This window comes from Leishmania major, chromosome 25, assembly GCF_000002725.2.
Source record: "Leishmania major strain Friedlin complete genome, chromosome 25".
Classification (NCBI taxonomy): Eukaryota; Euglenozoa; class Kinetoplastea; order Trypanosomatida; family Trypanosomatidae; genus Leishmania; species Leishmania major.
This window is the reverse complement of record NC_007266.2, coordinates 210,216-226,675: the sequence shown is the minus strand read 5'-3', so window position 1 is coordinate 226,675 and position 16,460 is coordinate 210,216. Positions and strand designations below refer to the sequence as shown.

At 61.8% G+C, this 16,460-nt stretch overlaps 3 protein-coding genes across 3 annotated transcripts; all 3 read left to right on the top strand.

Annotated features, from left to right (window-relative positions):
- Nucleotides 1–962: 962 nt before the first annotated feature.
- On the top strand, nucleotides 963–5,813 carry LMJF_25_0620 (putative RNA polymerase I second largest subunit; the record flags this gene model as incomplete). The annotated part of the gene is made up of 1 exon (XM_001683763.1): nucleotides 963–5,813. One exon carries the CDS (start codon nucleotides 963–965, stop codon nucleotides 5,811–5,813), a length of 4,851 nt encoding a protein of 1,616 aa, XP_001683815.1.
- A 1,872-nt stretch (nucleotides 5,814–7,685) lies between these two features.
- LMJF_25_0610 (conserved hypothetical protein) lies at nucleotides 7,686–12,101 on the top strand (the record flags this gene model as incomplete). The annotated part of the gene is made up of 1 exon (XM_001683762.1): nucleotides 7,686–12,101. One exon carries the CDS (start codon nucleotides 7,686–7,688, stop codon nucleotides 12,099–12,101), a length of 4,416 nt encoding a protein of 1,471 aa, XP_001683814.1.
- Nucleotides 12,102–13,159: 1,058 nt separating this feature from the next.
- Nucleotides 13,160–14,407, top strand: LMJF_25_0600 (conserved hypothetical protein; the record flags this gene model as incomplete). The annotated part of the gene is made up of 1 exon (XM_001683761.1): nucleotides 13,160–14,407. The coding sequence occupies one exon, from the start codon at nucleotides 13,160–13,162 to the stop codon at nucleotides 14,405–14,407; it is 1,248 nt and encodes a 415-aa protein (XP_001683813.1).
- Nucleotides 14,408–16,460: the final 2,053 nt, after the last annotated feature.

Genomic DNA, 16,460 nt, shown 5'->3' with positions numbered 1-16,460 from the left:
GAACACGCAGGAGAAGAGAAACAAAGCAGAGAATAGCCGCAACACCGCAGAAAGGTGGATCACACGAGGAGGAGGAGGGGAGGGGGGAGGAGCGGGCGGGCAGCTGCACCGCCGCGCACCTACGATGAAGCAGTGAACGAATGTACTTCTTGGGTGCCCTCGTTTCATCGTTTTTTTTTTCCTTCTTGCACGGCTCTTGTGCACCAGCACACGTTGATTATCACCGCCTGACGCAAAGACCCTTTACACCACACCAGGCATTACCACCGCTGCTTTTGCATGCACCGCGAGCTCTTCTCACGGGTGGATGTGTCTGTGTGTCTCCCGTCAGCCACCACCCTCGTCCTCTTCCCCTCTCGCGCCCCATATGCGCACACATTGGCGAACGTGTACGCACCTAAACACCAGTCACGCTTGTCCCTTTCTTTTATCTTGCCTTCTCTGCCCAGTGCACATTGGCCTTCCCTCGATCGCTCTCGTACGCGGTGTACGCCCTGCACCAACGCACCTTCGCCTACGCGCTCCCTCACCATCGCCAGCCCCACGCCACAGCTCGCACGAGGCGACAACGCACAAACAAAATCGTCGAGGAGGAGCACGAGCGCCGCACCGGAGGGGGTGGGGGGCAAGACAGGCTCGTATTGCGGTGGCGGAGAGAATCGTCTTCGCAAGTGCCGCCGTGAGCCGCTGTCGTCTGTCTCGACTGTGCGCGTGAGTGCAAGTAGGCGTATAGCTCTGCGCGCGGCCGACGCTTAACTACTAATTCCTTCTGCTTTTCCTTTGATTGTGTTTCTTTTACTTCCGCCAACGTGGATAGCAACACGCATTGCTCTCGCAGGACGTGTTGTTGCGGTCTGCGTCTCTCTCGCTATTCCCCGCTTGCTTATCTTGGCCAGTGTGTGAGCGACGTCTCCGCCGAAATTCTTTTCTCTCTCTTGCTCCACCTAGAATGTGCGCCAGCCATGTCGTCTCGCTCATCACACTATAGCGCAAAGTCGCTCTCCTCCTCAGCGGGGGAGTCGATGGTAACGAGCCACAGCACTGGGTCCTCGAGTCGTCACCGTCGCACCGGCACTGTCTGCATACATGAGCCGCGCGCCCCACCCATGAAGATGACGGCGATGGAGCTCCTGCAACACATCCGCAACTCCATTACTAGGCTGAAGTACATTTGTGAGCGGCAATATCACACCGCCGCGCTCGATCAGGCGTCCGAGGTGGCCGTCACGTCGTTCTTTGAGCGGCTCCGCAAGAAGCTGTCGAAGCTCGAGTTCAGCCGCAGCCACATCGGCACCCCAGAGACCGGCGGCCCGCAGCAGCTGAAGTACATTGCGAAAGAGGCGCGGCAGCTCATGAGCACCGCGCAGGAGGTGGTGCGCGACACCGCGAACACTTCCGTGACGGCGACATGTGTTTACGAGGGCATGCAGCATCATCACATGCAAGAGGCCATGGCAGAGCTGGAGGAGCTGTCCGCGCTCCTGGCAGAGCGCCCCAACGAGCAGCCGAGTCGCGTGAGCGTCGATCTTCTGGCGGACCTCGTTGCTTTCCACATCGACGAGTTCGACGCCTTTATGGCGCTGCGTGTCGAAGCGTTTGTGCGGGAAATGCAGAGCGAAGGCGCCTTCTACACCGGCCCGGTCATGACGGATGCGTCTCAGAAGGCCACGCCAGTCGGCGTGTGTTCGGCGGTGCTGCTAGACGTTGCGGTCGGCGTGCGACCGGCGCGGTCGGCTCGTATCGTGCTTGAGCATGCGCGGCATCAGATCAGCAAAGTCGAGAACCGTCTGCACGCTGCAGACATCGCGCTGCAGGAGTGTCAGCTGGCGGGCGAGGTTGCGGCAGAGGGTCAGCAAAGGCAGCGGGCGGAGGTGCAGCGCCGCGAGTTCACCATCATGAAGGAGCGGATCCGCCACGCCCTGCGCCAGCTGGATCGCGTTCAGCAAGCATGGCTGGAAGAGGAGCAAAGCATCTTCACTCGCGCCGCCTCCGGTAGCCACGATCTGGCGGCGCTGATGCAGACAAAGCACCTGCACGAGGCGGAGGTGATCGAGGAAGTGCAGCGGCTGCACGACCAGACGATCCACGCTTGCCTGCCCTTCGCCACCCCGCAGTACCACCGCCGCTATGGTGAGACGTACGGCCAGCCGTGCCACGTCCGCCTCGGCTTCCACTTCCTGCCCGATGCGAACACGGCAGCCGAGATGGCCGCCGCTGCTGGATCTACCAATGCCGCGGCGCCGTCATCGCTGATGCTGCGCACCCTCTCCACGGAGTACTTTGCGCTGATGCGCCAGCTGCGCGTCGCTCCTGTCGACTACGACACCTACGACTACCTTGTGCCAAGCAAGGAGCAGTTCTGGGTGAACTTCGCGAGCTTCCCGGAGATGGTGAAAGGGGCCCGCTGCGCTCTTCGCAACGTCGACGCTCGCCTTGACCACTTCCGCGCGCTGGAGGAGCAGAAGGAAGTAGGCGGCTACTTCATCATGAACGGCGGCGAGCGCATTCTGCGTGCGTTGCTCATGCAGCGCTGCAACGTACCGATCAACATTTACCGCGAGAAGTTCGTCACTCAGGGCCCGCACTTTTCCGCCAAGGCTGTCGTCATTCGCTGCAAGCGGCCAAGCGGGCTGACGGCGCAGAACTACTTCTACTACACAACGCAGGGCGAGGTAATCTTCTCGTTCGCGCGCAAGGTGGTGTGGCATCTACCGGCGCCGCTGCTGCTGAACGCAATGAGTACGCAGAGCGTGTCGGCGGTGGAGCTGCAGCGGCTGCTGACGATCGGCATGCCAGATGGCAACCACGTCGCCCGTGTCGAGGCACTCCTCCAGCACCACCGCCGCAAGCCCTACGGTGATCTGCGGCACTTTATCGACTACATCACGGTTCTTGGCCGCATGTACCGCGAGTACCACCAGAACTCATCTACGTTTCACTTTCTGCCGCTCTACGCGAAGGGTTCGACGTGCCAGCACGACGCGTGGTACGGCATGTTCATGGTGCGACGCCATGTCCTGCCGCACTTGAACAGCTGCGACGTGGCCACGCCGGATTTGGCCCCTGACGCCACTGCGCAGAAGCTGCTAGCGTGGCTGTCGCCCGCTCTTCTCGCCGAGCTGGACCGCAAGTTTGACGCGATGATCGCCATCACGCGGCAGCTGTACCTCTTCATCGACGGCGCTGTCGAGCATCAGGGCAACGACGTCCCGGCTTATCAGGAGCTCTTCACCGTCTCGCAGGTGCTCATGGGTGCCTTCGAGGTGTGCCTGAACCGTTACATGCGCGGCTTTGTCTACCGCCTCGCACGTCACCTGCCCGCGGCGCTCTTTCGCCGTATCCTCAGCCTGCGCACTCTGCTGCCCCCTGTTGACGCCGAGGACACCATGCGGCAGGTGCGTCAGTTTGCGGAATTTTGTGGCCGGCACGGCGGCAGCGACCCGCTGGATCAGCTTGCCCGTCTGCTTGTGACGGGCAATATCAACCTCGACCGCGAGGAGGACTTTTACTGTCCGCAGACGTCTGGGTGGGTGGTCATGGCCGAGCACCTGAACTTCTACCGCTTCTTTGAGCAGCTTCGCTGTGTGCACCGTGGCAAGACGATCGCCGACATGCGTTCGAGCGAGGTGCGGAAGTACCCATGTGAAGCGTACGGCTTTATCTGCATGGTGCAAAGCCCCGACGGCGAGGACTGTGGCGTGCTGAATCACCTGAGTGTGTCGACCATCTCGTCGAACTCACCGGATGCGGCCATGACAGCGCAGCTGCGGGAGATAGTGCGCAAGGCGGTGCCGGGTGTGCGCAGCCGCGCGACGCTCAGCACGGTGGTGGATCAGCTTTGTGAGACGGTGCCGGTGTGGATGGAGGGCGAGCTGCTTGGCTACCTCAGCCCGGCGGACGCTGTGGAGGCGGCGGCAACGCTGCGCGAGCGCAAGGCGCTCACGCTGCGCTCGCAGGTGCACGTGACCGGCATCGTACGCCGCAAGGATGCGTCGCCTCTGCACACGCTGGAGGTGGTGTACGTGGCGCCGAAGAGCAAGGACCCGGCGGGCCTGTACGTCTTCTACGACTGCGGACGACTCATGCGGCCGGTGCAGCGGTTGGAGTCGTCGGTGCGCAAGGATGCGACCCACCTCCCTTTCCCGCTCGTGTTCATTGGCACCTGGGAGCAGAGCTGGCTGGATATCGCCGCCGTCCCGAGCGACCCCCTCGACGCCGTCGTGCAGCTGAACCGCAAGTACGAGTACATGGAGCAGAATGGCACAAACCTCATCTCCCTCACCTCGGCGACTATCCCCTTCTTCGAGCACAACTGCTCGCCGCGCAACCTGTTCCAGTGCGGTCTCAGCAAGCAGTCCTCTGGCACACAGCTGCAGGCGCTGGCGTGGCGCAAGGAGGCAAAGCTGTTCCGCACCTATTGCCCGCAGCGCTACATCAGCCGCACCCTCCCCATGGACTACTACGGCCTCGACGACGTGAACCTCGGCGTCAACGCCGTGATTGCCATTCTCGCCTACACCGGCTACGACATGGACGACGCCGTCATCATCAACAGCACCGCTGCCCAGCGCGGTATGCTGACGGCCGGTGTCACGGTCGCCAAGATCGTGACCGCATCTGGAAAGGGCTCCGACAAGGACGACGTCTTCGTGTTCCACAACCTGCTCTCCACGGGCGAGCGATTCACTGCCGAGCTGGAGGCGAACGGACTGCCGCCGAAGCGCGCGAACGCGAGCCTGGACGCCTTCTCCTTTGATCGCGATCACAAGTACCCTGGACTGCGAGACAACAACGACGTGTACTGCTGCGCCAAGCGGGTGGAGCGGGTGGACCCGTTCACGAACAAGGCTGTCTACGAGTACACGCGCCACCACGCCACCAAGTGGCGCCACTTCGACAAGGGCGAGGATGCGTGGGTCCAGCAGGTGATCCCGCTCGTGTACAGCGGGCCAGACCCGACATCGGTGCTCATGATCTTCCGCATCCCTCGCCCTCCGACCGTGGGCGACAAGTTCTCGTCCCGCCACGGCCAGAAGGGTACGTTGCCGCTACACATTCGCTCTCACGACCTGCCCTTCGCCACGGCTAGTGGCATAACCCCGGACGTCATCATCAACCCCCACGCATTTCCGTCGCGCATGACGGTCGGCATGGTGCTGGAGATCATGACCGCCAAGGTCGGTGCCATCGAGGGTCGCTTCATCGATAACAGTGCGTGGTCGACGGTAGACGAGCAGCCGCGAGTGGCGGAGTTGATTGGCGAAGCGCTGGTCAAGGCAGGGTACAACCGCTACGGCCGCGAGCACCTGATCGATGGCATCAGCGGTGAAGAGATGAAGGCAGACGTGTTCATGGGCATCTGCGGGTATCAGCGTCTGCGGCACATGGTTAGCGACAAGTGGCAGGCGCGGGCACGTACGGACGCGCACACGTACCGGGCGGTAACCAAGACGGGGCAACCGGTGAAGGGGCGTAAGCGCCACGGCGGCGTACGGGTCGGGGAGATGGAGCGGGACGGCTTGCTATCGCACGGCATTAGTGAAGTTGTCGTCGACCGTCTCCTGCACGTGTCAGACAAGACAAAGGCGTTCATCTGCCCGAGGTGCGGTAGCTTGCTCTCCCTGTACGAGCGTCATGCCACTGAGTACGGTACATGGCGCACCTGCCGCTTCTGCGGCGCCGGCGCGGACGAGAGCACCGACTCGATAGCTATGGTGGAGATTCCACAAGTGCTGCGGCTGTGGGCGGCGGAGCTGACGAGCATTGGCATCCGCGTCGTGCTCAAGACGTCGGAGCTGTCCGACTTTGTATGAGAACGCGCCGCGGAAGTGGAGCGCACCTGCTTCTCTCTCACTGCTGTGTGCGTGTGGGGTGTGAGTGTGCCGGCCTTTGATGAGGGCTCGGTGGGCCTCGCGCTCGTCGCTGTGTGTGTGTGTGTGTGTGTGTGGTTGTTCGTTTTCTGTTGTGGGGAATGGTAGGGGTGTCTGTCTGCTTGTGCGTGCCTGAGCAGCTTCTCGCCCCCCCCCCCCACTCCTCTCTCCTAACAGGCGCGCCATAAAATCTCGAGTTAATCAGCGCTGTTTTCTTTGTGTTTCTGTGATCTTCGTTGACATCGTCTCTACACACGTAATCGCAAACGAACAACAAAGGGCAAGCATGCAACACGCTCACGCCTACGAAAGGTGTAGCCCTCGGACGTGTGAACGAAGGAATCGGTGGTGCTGACGAAGCCGTGGAGAGGCGTCAGACACACCCATCCGTACACCTCCTTGAAAAGGGGGGGGGTTGGGTGGGGTTGGGTAGGGAGAAGATGAAGCGCCATCTTTATATGTGTGCCGGTACCGCACCTACGCTCCTTCGCTGCCCCCCACCCCCTCCTATTGACTTCCAAGAGGTGCTCCTGCTGCGCGTGAGGGCTCCTTTTCCTTGCTTCTATTCGCATGCACACGCACGCGTGCCCCTGCTGTCGCCCTCATTTCTCTGCTGAGAGTGGAGGGTAGGTCCGAGGTTCTTCTGTTGCTTACCCACCCCCGCCCGCTGCGCATAAGCACCCCAACCACTGTGGAAGCTTCTCTCTCTGTCTGCGATGCTCTTGTCCCCTCAGCCTTCTCAACGTGTGTTCTGCTGTCACCCCTCCCCCTCCTGCTTTCTCTTCATCGCTGATGCCGCTCTCCGTTGCGCATCCCCCCTCCTCCAACACACACACACACACGCACACGCACACGCACACGTGCATACACGGCGACCCTCCCCTGTATCCGCCCTCCAGCAGTTCCAAAAGGAGCGAAGAGAGAAGGCGGAAAAGAGGAACAAAGAAAAGTGAGCAAGAAAAACACGAGCGTAACGTATGTAAGTCTGCGCACAGTTGCGGAGGCATTGACCCACCTACACACCTACTCCACTAGTGCCGCCCTTACCCGCACGTGCACATCCAGGACACAGACGGAGGATAGACAGCCTGGGTGCAGAGTTGCGGAGCTGACCGCGTGTCCCTGTGCGGCAGTCGCTGTGTTTGGTTGCCTTGAACACCCCACCACCCCCTGCCGCCTAGGAAGAAGCACGGATCTCACATCATAACCAGCTTTTCTGGCTTATCACACCGGACTTCGTCTTTCGCCCCTTCCCCCTTCTCCACTTCCTTCCTGTATTGCTGCAACCTCTGCGCTGCTTCTTTCTCTTTCTATCGCTCTTCGCGCGTGGTTCACCGGTGGCTGCTCGTCGCGTCTGCTACATATACATCGATTTATCTCCGCGAGTGAGTGAGTGTGCCGCAGAACATCTCCCTCTCTGTTGTTGTTGTTCCGCTGCTCGCGCTTGTGTTTCTGGTCCACCTCTGTACCTCTGCGCGCGTGCGTGTCTGTTTCTGCGAGTGTGACAATCACGGACGAGGCACATTCGACGCCACCAACACACACGCACAGAGAACGTACAGGCAGGCAAAGATTTTCTCTGCTGCTGTTCTCCTCTCTCCGCCGTGTATTCGCTTTGCCGTGTCGCCGTTGCAAGCCAGGGAAGACACTCCCCGCCCGTCCTCACTGTTCCTTCTCTGCAGCCCCGACCGAATCTCACAGGGACACTCCAGCAGAGGGAGGGGAGGGCGAACGTGTTCTTAGAATCGCGATCCGCGTTACATTGTTGCCCCTGTGTACTTCACTGCCGCGTCTGCACAGGATTGTTCAGGGGCAATGCTGAATCGTCGGCGTAATGCTGATCAGCGACGCGGCCCCGGCGCTGCAGTTGCTTCGCCACCAGGCGCTGCCGCCACCGCCGCGGGCACCGCTGTGGCCTCGTCGTCAGGCGCTACCAACTCTGCCTCCGTCATTGTCCCCGCCGCCGGGCCAAGCAGCCATGCGCACGAGATTCACTCGTCCACAGCTCTCGATGAGGTGATCAACGAGCGAGTGGCTGCGTTCGCACCGTGCAACCTCCCGTCGCTAGTCAACGATGACACCATGGACGAGGCGAGTGGCGGGGTCGGCACATTGGGAGACGTCGCGCTGGTGGGGGAGACCACGCGCTACCGGGTGCGCATCACGCAGGCCGTTGTGCTCATGTACCTCCACATCGGCAGCGACCCACCCGGTTTTCTCCGTGTGGAGCCATGCGCGAAGATGGAGTGCTGGGTCGACCCGATGGTGGCGCACGTCGCCAAGAGCGCCCACCGCGGCGGCTGCGGCAGCGGCGCCGGCGGTGGCAGCGATAGCATCGCCGAGACACTCGAGCGGCAGTACCGCAGCGTGCTGCGTGACGACGTTGGCTTTATCCGCGTCGTGGAGGCGAGCCTGGAGGTGTCCAAGTCGGCGCTCGCGAAGAGTCGTCGCATTGCCCGCAGCAGCCGCATTTTGATCCACTACAACGGCCACGGCATGCCGCGCGCCACGGATCTGGGGGAAGTGTGGGTGTTCGATAAAGAGCGCACGCACTACGTCCCTCTCAACATAACCGAGATGACGGAGCTGGTCGGCACGCCGGCCATCTACGTCTTCGACTGCAACTCCGCCGGATCCTTGCTGCAGCGATGGTGCAGAGACCGGCTGCACGAGAAGCGGCCGCATGACTTATTCGTTTGCGCCTGCAGCCCCGGGGAGACTCTGCCACTGAGCCCAGCCCTGCCGGCGGATCTGCTGACGTCGTGCTTGACGACACCGCTGCGGATGGCGCTGGAGTGGTACATTGGCTTCTCCTTCCACGCAATGCTGCTGCCGCACGTGACGGAGGACATGATTCGCAACATGCCTGGTGATTGCAACGACCGCAAGTCTCCGCGCGGCGAGCTTAACTGGATTCTCAACGCCGTGACAGACACGATCGCATGGTGCACCTTGCCGCCAGCGCAGTTCCATTACCTGTTTCGCCAAGGGACCTCCATCAAGGGTATTTTCCGCAACTGCATCCTAGCCGACCGGCTGCTGCGGGAGTCCGGCTGCACTCCCATGACATACCCGGCCCTCTCCGAGGAGGCGCACCTGCATCCCATGTGGGAGCTGTGGGAGTACACGGTGGACAAGTGCGTGAGCCAGCTGCCGCGCTTGCTTTCCGCCACGGACGAGGCCCCTGCCGCCTATGAGCCGTCGAGCTTCTTCGATGACCAGCTCACGGCCTTTGAGGTGTGGGTGGAGTGGGGTGATATGGCGGAGGTGCCGGAGCAGCTGCCGTGCGTGCTCCTCGCGCTTACCCAGGTGCTCTACCGCGTGCGGGCTTTCACGCTGCTCGCCAAGTACCTCGACTCGGGGCGAACAGCCGGCAAGCGTGCGATCCTGTGCGGCATACTGCCGTACATGAGCAAGCTCGTCACGCAGGCGCCGGAGGTGTTTCTCATTGTGACGGTCTTGTGGATGCAGGTCATCCGCGCCGACCCGGCAGAGGGATGCAACGAGATGCAGAAGTGCCAGGGCGAAAAATACTTCACGAGCCTCCTCAAGCTGGAGGAGGCTTCCACGTTGATCGAGTACGTCGAGTACGGTCAAATGGTGAACTACGCACGGGTGGAGTCGCCGCAGATGCCCAGCCCAAACTTTTCGCCGACGGCCGCCACCGCGGCACCGCGGCAGAAGCGCGCCGAGTTCCAGCCCCGCTCGCAGACATGGGCTAGCACGACGAGCCTTGACGGCGCCACGGATGCGGGCGAGCAGCCGCTGCAGCCTATGCAACCGATGCGCTCCCCGCTGGCCGAGGCGCCGTCGCCGCCGCCCGCACAGTCTGGCCTGGCCGCGGCAAAGCTGAACAGCGTCGCGAACCATCTCGTGAATCCAGGCCACACCGTGTACTTCCTGATGAAAGACGTGAACCTTTCCCGGTGCAAGAGCATGGCGTGCTACGTTCTATGCCAGTTTCTGCAGCGTGGCGAGCGACAGTGCATCCTGTCGTGGAACAACCGCCTTCTCAACGCTGCCTTTCCGTGCTTGTCCTCGACGAACGCGGAGCTGCGATCGTGGGCGTGCCTGGTGCTGTCGCGTCTTTTTCTCGGGCTGCGACATGCCAAGAAATTCGCCTCGAAAGAGTGCGCCTCGCGTCTCGACCTGTTTACGCGGCTGCTGCAGGATCGCTCACCGGTCGTGCGCAGCTCTTGCGTCACCCTTCTTGCCAGCATCGTGGGCGTGCGAGTCGACCTGTTGCCACACGACCAGCAGGTCCGTCGTCTGCAGATGGAGAAGTCCTTGCTGATCAAGCTGCGCGAGTACATCTTCGACGCGAGCATGAATGTCCGCGAGGAGCTCATCTTTTTCTGTTGCGAGGTGTTGCACGCCTACCGCGGCGTCCTGTCCCTCGCGCACCGCGAAAATATCGCCGAATACGTGCTGGAGGTGGGCCAACAGGGCAACCGGTGGGCGCTGGAGGAGGCGCAGGTTGGTGTCAAGTCGCAGCTCAACGCCGCCCGCCCCACCGTCAGCTCACTCTTCGACGACACAGTCGTCTTCGACACGTCTTTCCTGACAGCTGATGATCCACTGCCACCCACGCGCGAGGTCGAGGCGAGCAAGCTCTCACCAGCCGCCCTGCAGATGGTGGAGGGCTTGTTGCACGACGCGGCACTGGTGCTGTGCATGCTCTACGCAAACTGCGACGGTGCGCTGGTGAACAAGGCGCTGCGCTGCCTCTCCACCGGTGCTCCGCCGCAGTCACAGCGCTTCGCCTCGGAGGCGCTGCGCACGATGTCGCGCGTGGCCTCTGCCGAGTCAGCCGAGTACTGGTCGGAGGCCGACCGCACGCGCGCCACGTGGAACACTGACATCATGAGGCAGCTGGTGCTCGACATGCGGGACCGCAAGCTGGAGCCGCACCGCCGCTACGCCTACACCGGGAGCAGCCCGTTGCTCTCGCAGGACTCCAATGGACACCTCGGCACAAAAGGCAACGGCGCCGCCTCGGCGGAAGCGTTGTCGGTGTCCTGCAGGAACGCCGAGGCAGAGCGGCACCTCGTGCTGCGCAGCGCCGTGCGCCCGGACACAGTTGTGTGCACTGCGTTTCGCGCACTCGAGGCGTCTATGGTGGTCGCTACGAAGAACCAGCGCATCTCATACATCTCGTACGACAACTACAATTCGCAGCAGGAACTGCACAGCTTTCCAGTGCAGCTATCAGGGCCACTGCATGACGTGCATGTAATCAATGACCTTTCAGAGCAGTCGGGGCTGCTGCTGGTCGACAAGCGCGGTGGATTCACGCTCATGAAGGGCTGCTGGGCCCCCTACTCGGTGCCCACCGAGGCAGCCGTGTTCTCTGCGTGTCCGCCGCCGCCGGCGAACCGCTGGCTGGATCTGAAATCAACGTACCGAAGCAGTGCAGCGGTGCTCTTCTACGGTGGCCCCATCGCGACAGACGGCGGCACGGCGATCCACATGGTGTCACTCGCCGAGGAGCAGGTAGTGCAGCGACTGAGCGTGTCGGGCAACCCCGTGCTGACGAGCCTCGAGACGCACACGACGCAGCGCGCGCTGCTGGCGGGTTTCTCAGACGGCGTTGTCCGCTACTACGACGACCGTCAGCGGCAGGGTCAGATGGGCGCCGTGGGCATGGTGAGCTGTCGTGCTCCCGGTGCGGCAGTAACGGCAGCCGTGGAGGCGGTCGTCGGCGCCGGGCCCGTCGCGACCAACACCGGCTTTTCCATCGCTGCGGCCACCCGTAGCGCGTTCTTTATCTTCGACCCGCGCAAGCTGAGCGAGCCGCAGCTGAGTGTGACCCACCAGGATCTCTACTACGGCTACGGTGGGCTCGAGGGAGCGTCGCTCGACATCGGCGGTATTGGCGCCGATGCCGCGGCCGCTTCGCTGTCGTCGTCGTTGCCGAACACAAGCACTGTCCCCGTCCCCTGTCCTCCATCGGCCCCCCGTATCGCGCGCTGCTCTGTCGGCATCCACACGGGGCTGGTGGGCCTTTGCTTCCAGAACAACACGTACGCCGCCTTCAACACGAAGGGGCTGATCTTGAATGAGCGCCCGCTGGCGGTGATGGTGGGCGGTGTCGAGGAGCCCGCCTTGTCACAGCAGCAGCAGCAGGGACGCCAATCCTCGGGCCCGTCAATTTTGCCGGGCAGCTGCGTGGCGCATCCCTTGCGTCCTCTCATGACGTTTGGCGGCGAACTCATGTTCTTGCAACTGTAGCGTCACCTCCCTCCCTCCCATGCCGGTCTACTGTCCGATACGTGTCCGTGACTGTGTGTGGTACGCATACACGCGTGCGACTGTTATTTCGCTTCTCTTTATCTCCACTGTACGCCACGAGAAAAAACCACTCACGACGCGGCAGGCAGCTCAGTCCTACCTGTGGCAGCAGCGGCGGCAGCCCGCGGCCCGTAGGGCTTCATCAGTGAAGGGCCATGCCCTGAAGCTAGAGCGCGTGCGACAGAGGAAGGAGCTACTTCAGCGCTCCTGCGGCTTGTTGACGATCACCGAGGGCCACAGGTAGCCGCTTGGCCCTGCGGGCGCACTGCAACATGGCAGGGGAGGAGGAGGGGGGGGGGCTACCCATTCCCTTTCTCCACTGCGTGAAGGACGAATAGCCGCAACGCTCGCCCCTTGTGTGTGTGCATTCGCCACGTTCGTTGCTCTCCCGTCGCGTGCGTGGCGTGTGCCTCTCTGAAGGCATATACACTCGACGGCGGCGGTGCTATGCGCTGTTGTGTGCGTGTGCGCTTCTTTGATCGCTCTTTGTTTTTCGTTCCATGTGAGCTTGTTGGAGGCACCGCGATGGGTCAGGTGCGGGTCATACGGCTTCTGCCGAAGAAGGAGAGTGATGAGGCTTCACGGCCCCCCCTTTTCTCCATGGCTCTCCTTCCGCCAGCACCATCGACGCACTCATGGCTTGCTGCCTGGCCTCTGCTTCGCATACCTAAACATACACGGACACCACACACATGATGCTCCCACTCTTCCCGTACTGGTCTGCTTACCGCTTCTCTCCTATCTACTCTCTGCTGCCATCGTCCTTTTAAACTCTCCAGCTGCTCCGGTTCTTGCACCTACCACCCTCGCAGTTCTACGCCGCCGCCGCCGCCGCTACCGCGTCACTGTGTTGATGCATTACCGCCGCGGTTGCCTTCTTCATTCGTCGCTGCATCCCCGATTTCGTTCCCCGTAATCCACTTGACGAGATATTCTGCCACCGGCACTTCCCAAAGCACAAACACCTTATTTTTCTTCTCACACGTAGCATTGCTGCGATGCCGATTCGCCGCCCTGCGTTGACCGCCATGGAGGTGGTTCTCGCGCGCGAGGCGTGCGAGCCGGTGTTATCGAGCGTGACGCACCGCCTTCTACGTGGCGGTTTTGCCGAATACGTCAAGTTCAGGTGGGCGTACGCGAAGGAGTGCGAGCGTGCTGTGGCGTCGGCCAAGCCGACGTCGACTGGGTTGCCCTCGACCGGGGTTTTTCAACCGCCGCCGCCGCAGACGATGCGAGTTGCCCCGGTATCTGCTGCAACTGCACACCCAGCCGGGCTCTCCTCCTCTTCCTCTGCGCCAACACAACAGATTCGGCGCCGCCGAATCAACCCTGAGGGGCTGAAGGGGGTCTTCGCACAGTCTGGCGTCCTCCTCACCTCAGACGACTACGCGGCAACAGTCCTTGCCTACAGTGACCCGGTGGGATTTGTGCTGGCCGACGATCTACTGGAGGCGCTGCATCCGTGCCGGCAAGCCCCGCCGGCTCTGACGCAATCCGTGTCTGAGGTGGTTTTGTCGACCTTTTTTTCGACGCTGCTGCTGCCGTGCGTGGCTGTGACGATGGACAGCGTGCGAGATGCCCTCTCCGCTGTCTTTGCTGCCGAGCTCTCTCGCGAGGAGGAGAGCGCTGTCGATGTGCAAACGGCTGCAGATCAGCTGTCTGCGCTGGTAGTAGCCCAAGCTGATGTGAAGGCAACCTTCACATCGACGGTCTACGCCGAAGGGGCAGCGGTGCCGTGCGACGACGTGACGACCTTCATAGTACTCACCCTCCAGCAGCACCCATGCCTGTCAGCGATAATGCCCGCGCGGTGCAGCTCTGTGGCTGCTTCCCTGCGGCTGGTCCCGGCACCATCTCCACTCGGCCAGGGCGCGGCCTCTCCTATAGCAGCCTCGACTGCCTCCGGCACTAGCGGCCCCGCGCTCTTCAGCATCCGCCATACGGGCTCGACGACGCAGCGCAAGTTTGAGCGGTACGAGGAGGACAAGGATCGCCGCGACGAGTGGATACGTGGCCGCGAAGAGGCGGATGCACGGTCGACGTACATGTGCCACGCTGCTGGTTATGGTGGCCACTTGCCGGAGTACCAGTACCACTTTGGGCGCACCTTCCATGTCATCGAAGAGGATCTACCGCAGCTGACGAAGCCGAAGCCGCCGCTGGAGCCGGTGCCGGCCGACTGGTACGGGCCTGGGGTGGAGCTCAAGGATAGCCGCATGAATGCGCATCACTACCAGCTTGCGTAGTGCACCCCCCCCTTTTCCCCTACAGGTGGTACGGGACGAGCAATAGCCGAAGGGGCAAGAGCTCTTTTTGCGGAGGTGGGGCGATGGCGTACTGCCCATACCTGCTGATTATGGCGGCGGCGACGTGCCACCATGGCGCCACCGTGTCGGAGAACTCTGCCCCGTCGTATTCCTTCACACAAACGCAAACCCGGCTCATCTCTTTTGCTCTCCCATCCCTTCCCCCTCCCCCGACTCTTTCGAATACGCCGCGAATGGTCTGCGTGTACGTAACAGACAGAGACACATGCACCACTGCTGCTTCGTCGGACGCACAGCAGATCTTGTGGAGGGGGCGGGAGGGGGGGGGCTGCAGGAAAAGATGACGGAGGACTGAAGGGATCCTGCAGAGGGCGACGTTCTTTGGCCTCTCAGCTGCCCTCTGCCCCGTTCTCTTCTGTCTCCCCACCCGCCCTCTGAATGTCTTCCGCCCCCCTCCACCTCCCTCCCTCTCTTACACACACATTTGCCCCCGCCGATGTCGCTTCTCGCACGGGTGCACCTGTGTGTGTGCCCCGGATGTACTCATATCTTGTTCTCCTTCGCTTCGTGTTGTACTTGGGGTTTCACGTTCATTGGCCAGCACTTCGTAACGGCCGTGTAGCTGTGTTCTCACCCCCTTCCTTTCCTCTCCGCCGAATTCTGCCGCCTTTTCGGAGCGTCTTTTCTTCACCCCCTCCGCACGCGTGCACCCTCGACGTGCATGTCTCCGTCTCCGTGTGTGTATGTATGCTTGCTGCCGTATACCTTTTTCTCTCTTGCCTGCACGTACTCATCGTCACGCGCCTGGAGCGAACCGCCAGAGGCACATCTGCAAAATACCGAACAAAAACGAAAAGATACCAGCAGTACAAGCCGTGCGCTTATAGATGGTGCACGAGGAGGCGAGCGGTGGGCGGGCGAGGAGGTGCGTGTGGTTGTTGTTGCCTCTCGCCTCCTGCTGTTGTTTCCATACTCTTCTCATTCTCGCCTGCCCTACTCTCCTCGCCCGCCACGACCGCGGGGCTTGAGTGTTGCCACAAACCGCAGGGGACGCTTTCCTCCCTGCTTCTGTCTCACCACGGGCGTACCGCGCCGCGGTTTCTTGTCACGTGGCTGGACATCCGCAGCGCGCATACAACGGCTCGGGGAGAGAGTGACATGCTCTATACCGCCCGGCTACATATATGTGCGCTTCACGGGTGGAGTCTCTCGCCAAGTCCTCCCCATCTACTGATGCATACCTCTCTCTCTCTTTGTGTGTGTGTGTGTGTGTGTGTGTCTCATGTGTCACACGGGAACGCCCCAATGTGGCGTGGGGGCATCATCACTTTCTCCTGCCTCCTCCTCTTGCGCCTCGCGATCGATGGAAGGCAAATAGAAACGCGTGTTTTCTCCTCTTGGCGCGCGGTGTGCAACCGAAGAAGAGCACGTCCGTACGCCCTCCTCGCGTCTGCTCACTCCGAGACGCTCACGCGTGCGTGTTTGATCTACCGTCGCAGCACTGTACGTGGGCGTTTCTGTCTTTCCCTTTTTTTTCGTTGTTCCGCTTGGCTCACCATGCATCGCAGTTTTGTGCGCTGCAGCTCCATTTTCCACTCCAAAGGAGCGGCCGATGAATGGTTCGGCCGCACTACCTCCGCGACCACATGGCGAGGCGCCTTCACCTCCTTTGCCTTGTGCCTGCTCGGCATTGCCGTCATTAACCAGTTCTGCCGCGGCAACCCCATGGGGCGGTGCGAGTACGAAAACGAGATCGTGATGCCGCTGCAGCGAACCTGGTTGCCGCCGCCGGACACCCACGGATTTGTCGATGCTGAGTCGGAGGAGGGAAGGCAGAAGCCGCCGCCTGTACCTCGACGTTGATGTGAGGGGGAAGAAGGGGGTGGGGAAGGAGCGAAAATAGCCGTGGAGCTGCGGATCGTGCCAGCTGAGCAAGGCGGGTGCACGGGAGAGCAGCCGTTCCTCTGCCTGCGGTGCTGCCTTCCTCCTCCTTCTCTTATCGCTCTCTGTTGAGGAGTTTTTGTGCCGTTTG